This window comes from Hydra vulgaris, chromosome 09 (assembly GCF_038396675.1).
Source record: "Hydra vulgaris chromosome 09, alternate assembly HydraT2T_AEP".
Lineage (NCBI taxonomy): Eukaryota > Metazoa > Cnidaria > Hydrozoa > Anthoathecata > Hydridae > Hydra > Hydra vulgaris.
In genome coordinates this window covers 19360311-19373016 of record NC_088928.1, presented here as the reverse complement: position 1 = coordinate 19373016, position 12706 = coordinate 19360311, and the positions used below count along the sequence as shown (strand labels likewise).

At 26.0% G+C, this 12706-nt stretch overlaps 1 protein-coding gene across 3 annotated transcripts in view; it reads right to left on the bottom strand.

Annotated features, from left to right (window-relative positions):
- Window positions 1-9526, bottom strand: part of LOC101240634 (hapless 2) — a 100887-nt gene extending 91361 nt beyond the window's left edge. The window contains exons 1-3 of one of the 3 annotated variants that reach the window (XM_065804970.1): window positions 9356-9526; window positions 5665-5880; window positions 5403-5543 (exon numbers count right to left, since the gene is read on the bottom strand). In XM_065804970.1, coding sequence (XP_065661042.1) covers window positions 5403-5543; window positions 5665-5877 — 354 coding nt within the window. In that variant the 5' untranslated portion in view covers window positions 5878-5880; window positions 9356-9526. Of the gene's footprint in view, window positions 1-5402; window positions 5544-5664; window positions 5897-9355 lie in introns of those variants that run through there. The other 2 variants (XM_065804971.1, XM_065804969.1) reach the window with 2 other exon arrangements.
- Window positions 9527-12706: the final 3180 nt, after the last annotated feature.

The window sequence follows — 12706 nt, the reverse complement described above, 5'->3', positions numbered from 1 at the left end:
TGACTAAAATATTTTTAAAATGTGTTTATGTATATTTGCTACGCTCAGTTTTGAGAATGTTTATACTTTTATTATATAAACTTTACTATGGAAACTGCTATTGATTAGTGTACGGTTTAGATATTTAGTGATGAAATTTTACTTGTAGAATATGCTACATGTATATACTTTTTATTTGTTGTTGTTATAGATTTACCAAAATGTTTGGATTCATGCAACAAAGCTTCACATTGGCCATGAGCCAATCTATTTCAGAGTGTTGGAACAATTTGAGTTATTTAATTATTATTTACTACTATTATTATTGTTCATTATTGCAGGCTGTATTTTCAAAATTTAAAAATTTTAAAAACTCATTTATATATTCAGGTCAGCACATTAGAGTGCTGTACTGAACATATAATAGTAGTTTGCCAACATCAAGTTGGCAAAATTTTGCTTTTGAGTTTTTGGACCCTGTTACAAAAGGGGTAATGATTAATTGACAAAGCAAAGATAGATCAGCTTTTGCATTTGTATTGCCGATCTATTAAGTTTGTCACTTTTTCCAAGTAGATACATAAGAAAGAGAAAACACTTTTCTTTGTCAAATGCTAGTATGATTAACATTAGATAAACATGCTTAATTATATCTAGTTGCTTTATGTGTAAATGTGGATGACTTGGTATACTTTTACCAATTAAAATAGGTTTTACATGATTGTCACAAGTTTTACTTTTGGTTTGGTGTCACAGTATCAAACAAGAAGCTTTAATGATTAAGTTGACAAGCAACTTATCTTGGTAGGCTACTCATGGATTTGATTTTCATCTAAGAGGAGATGGTACAGAGTTCAGTAACAGGTCGTATTTGTAACTCTTCAAAGGTAGCAAAGCAAGCATTGAATCTATCAAAAGTTGCTGCCCTGTTGGGTAAGATTGTTATGTATTTCAAATTAGGCCATTTGTAAAAATTATTTGTGCATCATTTTTTTAATTGGCATTACTAAACATTATATTTTTATGCCATTGTTTAATACATGATTTTATGCCATTGTTCAATACATGTTGTAATACATGAAGCAACACATTGTTCAATGCGTTACTTTGTGTATTACAAGTTTTGTATTTCCTGCTTTGTTTTGTAGTATATGTTCAGAAACAATTTCCTGGGGCCGATAACAGGATGATAAAGCAGTCAATTAATGAAAAGCTGCAAGATGTAGAGAACTCAAAAAGTGGCAAATGAAAGGCAATATTGTGGACATAAATGAACCAGAGGATATTTTTTTGCAATAAACTTTTTCATTAATGTTTTTCAACAAGATTTAAATTTGACTTCATTTATTGATTTTATTCTGCAAAAGCGATCCCATTGATTAAGAGAACTCAATAATATTAGTGAGTTGCGTGATAAAATTTGCGTTTTATGGTATTATGGCAATTAAAATAACATAAGATTTCAAATAATTCAAAAACAAAACATACTGTTTTACCATGGAAAAACCATGGAATTTTAAATTATTATATGTAATGCGTTTCCATGGAAAAACCATGAGTTTTCCATGAAAAATCTATGAAAAAAATCCATGGAATACTCATGGTTTTTCTATGGAAAACTCATAGCTTTTCCATGGAAAACTCATAGCTCTTCCATGGAAAACTCATAGCTCTTCCATGGAAAACTCATAGCTCTTCCATGGAAAACTCATAGCTCTTCCATGGAAAACTCATAGCTCTTCCATGGAAAACTCATAGCTCTTCCATGGAAAACTCATAGCTTTTCCATGGAAAACTCATAGCTTTTCCATGGAAAACTCATAGCTTTTCCATGGAAAACTCATAGCTTTTCCATAGAAAATTCATAGCTTTTCCATGAAAAATTCATAGCTTTTCCATAGAAAACTCATAGGTTTTCCATGGAAAACTCATAGATTTTTTATGGAAACATGTTCCAATGTTTTTACCCATGGATTTTTTTCATAAATTTCCATGGAAAATTTCCACACCAGTAGAGGTGTCTCGATAAAAATGCTCATCTTGGGCAGATGTTAAATGCATCTGGCTACTTTTTTATAGAAGGCCTCCTAGGCCTAGGATGATAAATCAGAAAATTCAATCACAAGATCAGAAGCTAATAGACTATATTTAAAATTAGACAGTCTTGAATCAGCTATAATGGCCACAATATGGGGTGATATACAAGGAAGATTCAACAAAACTAGTAAACTATTGTAGTTGAGATTGATTTAGAAACATTTGTAAGTTTATACAAATCGTTAAACGTATTAGATCTAAAGAGTATGTTTAATATCTATGAATAGAGAGCATTTAATAAATCGGGACACAAAAATATCCAAAAATAGGCAAAAGAAAAAGAAAATTAACTGTAGATAAAAAATAGAAAGAGAAATAAATTTTGAAATTCAAGACACTTTTAAGAATAACAAACATTATGCTATTATTGATAAACTACATTCTGAATTAGAAAGAAGAAAATTGTGCTATGATGAAGCCAATAAAAAATTTACTTTTTTATTTCAAATAATAAAACTATCACCATTAGAAGTTTACAAAAAAACAAAAATACTTCAAAGTATATACAAAAATGATCTTTTGCCTTTGTTTGCTAATGAGTGTATACAACTCAGAAGTTATTTAATTAGTTTAACTGAAAACATGAGACCTAAAACTATAATAGATATTTGTAAAATAATTAGAACAGATAAACTTCAAGAACTCTTTCTTACATAGATAAAGCATTAAGAATATATCTATGCTGCACAACGTCTGATTGTTCAACATAGAGATTATTTTCAGCATTAAAGAGGATTAAATCTTATTTGAGGTCAGAAATGACTAGTGATCGCCTTAATAAGTTAGCAACTCTGTCTGTGTTATTAGGGTGATAAACATACATTATCAATTTAAGTGTATCATATACATCTCGAGTACTCTATCTATTGAATCTTATCATAGATATCAACTTTAATGACATTATAAAGACATTTGCTAAATAAAAGTCAAGTAGCAAATTATAATTTTATAAGTAATTAATTTAATTTAATAAATATGTATTGAAAATACATATTGTATTGAAAATGCTTTTTAAAAGCCACTCCATATCAAAGTTGACAGGTATTCTTAAAAGAAGGTGTTTAAAGGAATAGTGCCCCAGGGCGCTGAAAATATAAATATGTCTCTGCATACATATAAATACATACATACATACATACATAAATACATACATACATACATACATACATACATACATACATACATACATACATACATACATACATACATACATACATACATACATACATACATACATACATACATACATACATACATTCATACATACAACATGTATACTATTGATTTATATGAACTTCATACACACATTAACAATATTGGTTGTAGTTTCTTGTTTATAGATCTCCTATTTAGTAACCTTATTTTTTTAATAAACCTACTTCACTAGAGGGTCACAATAATTTTTTTTCACAGAGTTTTGTAAAAAGTTTACAGGAAGTAGTATTAGACATTATTGAATTTTTTACTTTTGTAAAAACGCTGACAATAAAAAAATCAGGGATGCAGTTTGTGTCCCTGATTTTTTCTTAAAAGACAGCAATGTTTAAATATCCGGTCAGTATTTTTTTATTGGAAAAAAGTTACATAAAAAATGGGTTTTAATTATATAAATGAACCCATCATTGATTATGTACCATTGTTGTTGCACTAACTGAAATTTGTTGTTACAAATATCTTTTTTTTTCCTATTTAACTTGTTTTTTCTCAAAATAAGCATTCAAAGTTTTGAAAACGCCTTCATTTTTTGTTGTAGTGTATAAGGCTTTGCAAAAAAAAAAAAACTTAAATGAAACTCACATTTTCAATGAAAGCATGAAAAATAATTTCATTCTTTTATTATAAAAGTATTTTATTATAAAATCTCACACATCAGATCTGTTGAACCAGATAGCCAACATCTGTAAGTTCATTAATTTGGATAGCAAACATAGGAATTTTTCTAATTCTAGCAATGACTTGCTGCTCAATATTCTCACTCATCAACAATTCTGCTTTTAATTGTAGATTTGGACAGAGATACTTTGTTTTGTCTTCTTAGCAATTTTATCCAAAACCTTAAGCATTACAATGAAATCAACACAAGGAGAATTAGGCTTATATTCAGAAATAAAAAATAAAATTACGTGCTATTTTTTGATTATATAGAATGATAATGACAAGTAGAATAAAAATAAATTATTGAAAATTAACACAAAAGTTAACTAAATAAGTAACACATAAATCCATTAAATGAAAACATAAAATAAAAGTAATAAAAAATTGAGAAGTTTATGCTTATAAAATCTTTGATAAGAACCAAGACTTAAAAAAAAACTATGTTTGCAATATATTTAAATAAAGATCATAAATTATTTTTTATAAATTTTTTTTTTTTTAATTTACAATAATTTTACCAATTTTCATTCCCTATATAATAAGCTGAAATAAATAATAAATATTATTTGCTTTCATTCTATATACAAAAAATACAAATAATATTTAATATATTAAAAAAAAAAACTAATTTTAAAAAATCAGCTTAAGCTGTTCAAGCTTATTATATAGTGTATAGAGTAAATGAGACATTTTAATTTTATTATGGGTGGTAATATTTTGAAAATTTTAGTCTTTCATTATTTCTCATGATACCTTGTAATAACATCAAAAAAATATTTTTATAAACTATGTATATTTTTATTGATCTTTCTCACATGTTTAAATTTTTTCTCAAACAATTTTAGGTTTTTAGAACTTTTTTGCTTTAGTTCCAGCTCAAGTTTTGCAACAAAAAAAGTTTTGTAACAAACATGCTTTTGTAATAAACATGGTTTTGTAACAAACAAGGTTTTGTAACAAACATGGTTTTGCAATAAACATGGCTTTGTAATAAACATGGTTTTGTAGCAAACATGATTTTTTAACAAATATGATTTTGTAAAAAACATGGTTTTGTAACAAATAAGGTTTTGTAACAAACATGGTTTTATAACAAACATAGTTTTGTAACAAACATGATTAATTTCATGTTTTTTTTTTCTAAATAATTTCTAACAAATTACCTAAAATTTTTTGCACACATTTCTAAACAAATTGACTCAAACAAAATACATTAAAAATTGCTTTTATCTGTTAACTATTATATTAATTTAATTTAAAGCATGATATTATTAATATCATACTTAAAATTAAAAAGATAAGCAGCCCCTGTTCAAACCACATTAGTGTGGAATCGTGGATGTTAATCTTTAGAAAAGTGGTACTTATGATATGCATTCATAATAAACAAAAACACAAAACAAATTTGTGTAAAGCTTTTACATTAATATTTAACAAGTCAAGTTACTTACTCCATTAAAAAAGAATGGGAAGTTAAGATAAACAGGTGATTTTGAAACAGTTATCATAAATGGATTATATAGTCTTGCAAATTCATTTGTGGCTGAGTTTTGAACAACAGAAACAACAGCCTGAAGCTTTTCAGTTTCTCCCTAAATTAAAAAAATTTTTCCATATTAAAAACATTTATTATAACCTTAAACTCTTGGTAAGTATTTTTTTTTTTTTTTGATGATTACTTCATTTACCAAACAACTTTAAATGCAATTAAACCTGCTTATTTCCAACAGACAACAAAACAACCATCTTTTTTTCACATGCTGATTGGGTTACTACATTTGTGGGATCCTTTAGATCATTGCTTAATCCTGTATTTTCACAGAACTCAATTGAACTTTTTGATAAAATTAGGCAGCCAACAAATGTTATGTTAATAGCGATATTGAAAAAAGATAACAAAAGCTGAATCTTCATTTTAAAAATCATTTTCTATAAAATAATAATAACAGTATATATAAATATCTGCAAATAAAAATGTATTGAATGCCCAATACATAATAGACATAACCCACATTAATTTTGGAAATGCACAGTTTAATCATGAAGATTTTTTTTGAAAAAGAGTTAGAGTGCTAAAAAGTTTTGATAAAAAATTTAGAACCGGAAAAAGAAAAACTTTTATTTTGGATTTCAAAATTAGATTTATTTTCTAAAATGTATTAATTGATTTAAAAAAAAGAATTTTATAATACTTTTTGGATCCAGGAAATAATAATACTTTTTTGGTTTTCCATGTTTCTTTTACATTGTAAAAAAGTTTTTGCTTAGACATTGTTATTTGAAAATTGAATATTTTTGCATTATATTATGCGATGTATTTCATTATGTGATAAACAGTGCCTGATTATGTGTGTAAAATAATTTTTGTTATTATACTTAAATATTTTATATATTTAATATATCATCTGTTTGTTATTCCAGGTAAACAATATTTTCTTTTCATTAAAAGAATTTTTGTTTTATGTTATATTCCAAACATTTTACTGTACATTTAATGTATTTCATATAAGTCTTTTCTGTTTAAATTTTCAGTTTGATACTAGATAAATGATATTAAAAAAACTGAACTTTTTATAATGATTGTGTTAAATTTATCTTTTTCTATTTTAAAATTTTCATCTTCTTTTATTTTTTTATTTTCATTTTATCTTAACTTTATTGACAGGTAAATAAAGGTTTTTACTGGAAAAACCTACTAGTATGCATGTTATTCTTAAAATTATTAAACCTTTTTTTATAACCATTTTCAATTAGCTTTTAATTCACTTGTACTAAATATTCTTTTGAAATAAAAACAGATAAATTTTTAGTCTTGTAAAAATTTTCAATTTAAATGAAATGCCAACTCACAAAAGTCAAGAAAAAACATTAAAACTATATTATTTATAAGGTATAATAAAATGAACTCAAACTAAAGTCTTTCATATGAAAGTCCATCATATGGGTAGAGTTAAGTCTTTCATATGGGTAGAATTACTTGAATTTTTGACACTTCAAAAAAAGTTGCTTTTGTATTAAATTTCTTAACAACTTTAATGTTAAATCTTATACTGTATATAAAATTTTTTTGTGTTATGTAGGTGTACCTCGGTAATAGACACACACAACACAAAATTTATTTTTGTTATTTCATTGTAACAACTTTTTTTTATGAACTTTTATTTTTTATTTATTTTTATTTTTTTTTTATAAACTTTGCCATAAAAAATTGGAATTTTCTAAAAAAGTAATTAACAGCAAATCCATTCTATGAGCAAAGTAATTATATTCTAAAAATAAAAAAGTATTTTTTTTTAGAGTATGGTCTAATATCCACTTCAATTAGCTATAAAATTACCTTTATTCTTGTTATTGCTCAATAATAAACTGCTTTTATTCCTTATTGCATAATAAGCATTAGTCTTTTTATTAAAATATATTTTTACAGTTATTAGTAATAAATTTAAATAATTAAAAAAAAAGGTAGAAAACTTGAAAATAAATTTATTACTATTTTTTATCGTGTGTTTTTGTTGTTGTTGTTGTTTTTATTGCTCTTTCTTCCTCAATTTTTTTTCTTAAACTTGAATTTATTTTTTTTGACAGCATTACAACTAACTTTATTCTTTTTATTAATGAGCCATTATGTCAATTAATAAACATTAGTGTACAACTAAACTAGTTTTGTAAAGTTTAAATACGCTGCAATCCTGACAAGAAAATTTCATAAGGGCCACATATTTTTTTAAATAGTGCGACTTATTTGGGTTTAGATTGACAGTTAGCATAAAAAAGTTACAGATATTTTTGTTTTTAAATTAAAAAAAAATGGCGTCTTTAAAAGCGGTTTATATATGTTGATTTTTAAACTTACTTTTCAAATAAGATAGCTACTAGTTAATGATTATTTTTTTTTACTCTTATTTTAGTATAAACTATCTACTGGAATAGAAAGATGCTTGAAGCAACATAATACCAAAAACTGCTGGTAACTAGCATACATCCCAAATGTAGTTAAATACTATAACTAAACATAGCCCACATCTATGCCTTACAATAAAATGAGTGTGGCTATCACAGGAGGCACATATTAATTTTTATTGTTAAGATATTTTATTTATCACAACAGTATTATGACAATTTAGAAAATCATGTAAAGGAAAATAGAAAACGCAGCAAAGAAAAATAGGAAATGAATAATATATGAGAATTTCAGTTTCTGGCAATTTTTGCACCAAATTCAAATAATTAGTCAAGTGGTAAACTTTCATACAAACTAAAGCAATATACTAAGATAAGATATACAAAGGTACTATTTATATACTAAGGTGTTATTTAAGTAGCAAGTTACTGAAAAAGATTATAATTTTTTTTGAGAAATTTATAAACAAATGTTTTTGAGTTATAAACAAGTTTCTTTCATTTGCAAGTAACTTTTATTTGAAACTGGGTAACAAAACTTTGGTACAAGTTAAATAATAACTTGAATGGTAATCATTAAAGTTGTAAAAATAAAGAAAATATAAACTACTTAAAAATACAAATGTCAATGAGATACTAATATAAGAAATTACAAAAGCAATATAGAACTGTATGAAAGAATTTCAATATTTAAAACTATATCAAACAAATATTGTTAATTGTAGTACTGTTTAAAAATACTTTAGGAACTAATAAAAAAATTGTTAGGCTTATAAAGCCTTAACGTTTTTGGAGAAAAAATTTGGATAAAAAGAGCTACATAACAAAAAAAAACTGTTATGCAGCTTGATCCACCAAAGTTTATTTGCAATTACTTAACTATTAGCTTATGAACTTAAATATTACAGGTGTTGTAAACTTATTTGCATGCCTACTTAAATGGTTCAAAAAGCAATTTATATTTATCCTCTTCTTCCCTCCAACAGTATTACTGTTGTAATTTAGTGTTCTTTTGTTCTAATTAATGATTCAGTGCTTTTTTGTTCTTTTTTTAATATCATTATTGTTATTATTATCATCATTACTATTTTTATAACTATTACTAATTATATATATAAAGTTCTGTATTTTTGGTGTTTACTTAAGATTAGTAGAATTACTATTTGTAAATATCCATGAAATGTTTTTTCAGAACATATATGATTGATTGATTACAAAACTATTGAGCTTTTCTTGATTTTTATTATAATTCTAATTAAGTAACATGTGCTGTTATGACATAAGTCATAACAGCACATGTTACTTAATTAGATAAGAATATGCATTGAGAATACGCATCACAACCCATTTAAATACTAGTAAGACTTTTAAGCTTTAAAATTACTTAATTTTTAAATAAGAAATGGTTATACTTTATCATTTTTTAAGTTTGTATTAAATAAACAAATGTTTAACTATTAAAGTAAAGCTTATTTATCTAAAAACTACAAATAAAACTACTCACAAAAAAATATGGCTATTTAAACTAAAATTAGAAATGTTTTCATACATAATAATACTTTGAATATGTTTAATACTAGACTAATACTAGAAATGTTTTCATAATGGTAATAATACTTAACTAAAATCCAGTATCCAAAACGCTTAAACCTATCAGGTTTTATCATTTTGTGATAAAAATAAATAAATTACCATTTATTTGTAACGTTACTATGGATATAATATTTATCGGTGAAGTGGCGGTAAAACATTTTTAACGTTACAGATGACTCAATATCCGAATACTAGATATCGGATAGTTCTAGATATCGGATAGTTCTATCTAGATATCAGATAGTTCTAGATATCGGATAATCTAGATATCTAGATAATCTTGATAAATCAAGATAATCTAGATAATTCTAGATAATCTAGATAACGGATAGTTCTAGATATCGGATATTGAGAGTCAACTGTAAAGTTAAACGCATTAACGCATGTTATGGAATTGCTATTCCATAACCTACGTTAATGCGTTTTTAATAAAGAAAACATAAGTTTGCGGCATTTACATTTTAAATATAAAATATAAACTTAATTATAGAATTGCAATAACCTAACTGCATTATTAAAACAAAATTTTTCATAATTTTTTATTTATATTTTTACAGATATAGCTCAAAAAACGCGCATCATAACTTGACATCGATTTGTCACGCCGTGACGCTCTTATTTTTGCAATAGCTCATAAAATAGAAATTGAAAAATAAAAAGAAATTTATCCTAAAAAGCTTATATTTTTTTACCAAAATAATATAAGTTTTAAAAAAATGTTATACACATAGATATTATAAAACGATTAAAGCAAACCATCGAGGCTGTGGAATCGGTGTTTAGGGTTATCTCAAACTTTTCCAGTCCCTTGCGCACTCGTTTGGCAAAAATGCTCTAAATATCTCGAACTCTCGATGTCTCGAACTTTTTCGCGGTTCTCTGAGAATTTGAGATATCAAGAGTCAACTGTACTTATGCTTCATCTAAGTAGCTCTCCATTAATTTTGTCAACAAAAAAAGGGAAAGGATTTGACAATTGTTGACAAGGGGGAGAAGGGGAGGTCAAGAAAAGCTGACGCTACCAGTGTTACTTTTTTTAATAAATCTAATTACTTAACAAAGGAAAATTAGGCAGCGTTTGTAGTCCTGTGTTACATTGGAGATTTAGATTTGCTAATAAAAAAAAATATATTTTTTTGATTTATTAACATATCTTATTAATCATAAATTTTTTATTATTATTAAGATTTTATTAAGAATTTATTATTAAGATTTATTAACATATCTTATTAATCATAAATCAAAAGTGTATTTATAGTATAACTTTTTAATTTCGTTTCTGTTTGAAGTTAGAGCAAGTCTTGGTAAATATTTAAATAGGCTTTAAAGTGTTATAATAATTGAAAATATGTTCATGATTTAAAGGTATAGTGTGTAGGGGAAGTGGGAGCATAACCGCATATGGAGGCACAACTGTTTTTTAACATTTCCTTATGAAAAATATTATCTAATATGATACAACAAACATACCTTGCGCTGGGAAAACAGTTACATTTTGTTTATGTCAAAAAGAGTGCCTGTTGCCTTTCTGAGAAGTTGTACTTAATAATATATATATTTTTTTGATAAAAATATTATAATTACATCATATTTTTCCAGACCTTTTTATAAGGATTAGACAATTTTTGATTTTGGTGTTGAATATATGTGTTATCAGCGTTATTTCATTAAGTAAAAACCATTTTTGATACCAACATAACCTAATAAGCAAGCTATGAAACTGTGATCTTTCTAAAAACTGTCCTCTGGGGCAAAAGCACATTGACGCACAGGAGGCACAACCGCATACTTTTGATATTTATAATAGTTAGATAATTACAAATGACAATAATTACAATCATCACACTGCGTATATGTAAAAACTTAAATAGAAACAGTTTTATTTTGAGAAGTTGGAAATTTGATTTCGTATTTTTTTATTTAGTTTTTATAAATGAGTTTTTGATTAAAATATAAAGCAAAGAGTATATTACATTTGTGTTTGTTATATTTATAACATAAATATTTATGCATATCTGTCGATTATTATGGTGATTATTATTTCACTACAAGATGTATCCCTGACATCTTGCACTGAACCAGAAACTTTTTCCTCAACATCTATGGCTTCTTTCACTATTGCTTCACCCGAGGAAATTGTAAGTATTCTGAATGAGAAAACTCAGCAACCTTGAAACGATGCCAAAGGGCAAAATATCTATACTCACCAGTTTATACTGAGCTTCAGTTAGTAACATACAATGAATATCTTCCTGCTATATTGAATGGTAAATTACCTAAGTACAATAGTAAAGCGAAACTGGAAAAGTACATGGGTCTGAAAACTTTTTGTTTTAAATTCTCAAACAGTTGCTAAGACTGCAGAAGCAAAAATTGCTACACCTACGGAAATTGTATGTTCGAATGAGAAAACTCAGTCTGTAAATACAAAGAATGTCTATCAGTATGCAAATGTGTAACAAAATTAGCAAACAATCTGAGCTGTAACAATTGTAAAGAAAATGTACCACAAAAAGTGTACCCCCAACAGTTTTTGTGAGGGTGCGGTTATGCCTCACAATGGGGGCAAAACCGTTTTTTTTTTACAAAGTGTAATTTTTGTGTATTAACATTTTTAAAAACCGTTTTGTTTTTTTCTTAATTGCAGCAACTTAAAGCTTAATAATGTGGTTATTGAAATAAACTTTTAAAAAAACATTTCGTTTTTATTTTCATATAACATTAATCAAAACGTTACGGGGGCGGTGATTTTTGTAAACCCTATAATATCTTTTACGTTTAGATTAAGCCTTTGTAGTTACAAATTGAAAATATGTTAATAAGCTAAAAGTTAGTTAAATTTTTTTTTCTATGCATTTTACTTTTATTTATTTTTTTGGTGTAGTTGTAAACAAGTCTATTTAACATATTTTCCATTTTTATTTTAATTCTTAGATTTCGGGTAACCAAATATTGACGTAATTTTAATAGAAGGGTCAATGGAAGTTTGTGAAGTTGTTGACAAGGGGAGGGGAAAAAATTGGCAAATAATTATTGACACAATTAATGGACAGCCCCTAACATCGATGTAGCTTAATTTTACATTAAATTTTATGGTCTTAACTACAAATGAAGAACACATTTAGTATGTAGCTGTGTTTTGTGTTTTTATACCCAATTTACGTCTTATTCTACAAGAGATGTTAATTAAACAACTAACATTATACGGCCTGATTATGTATGAATTTTATACCTTACATTAATTCATTCAACTTTGCGTAAA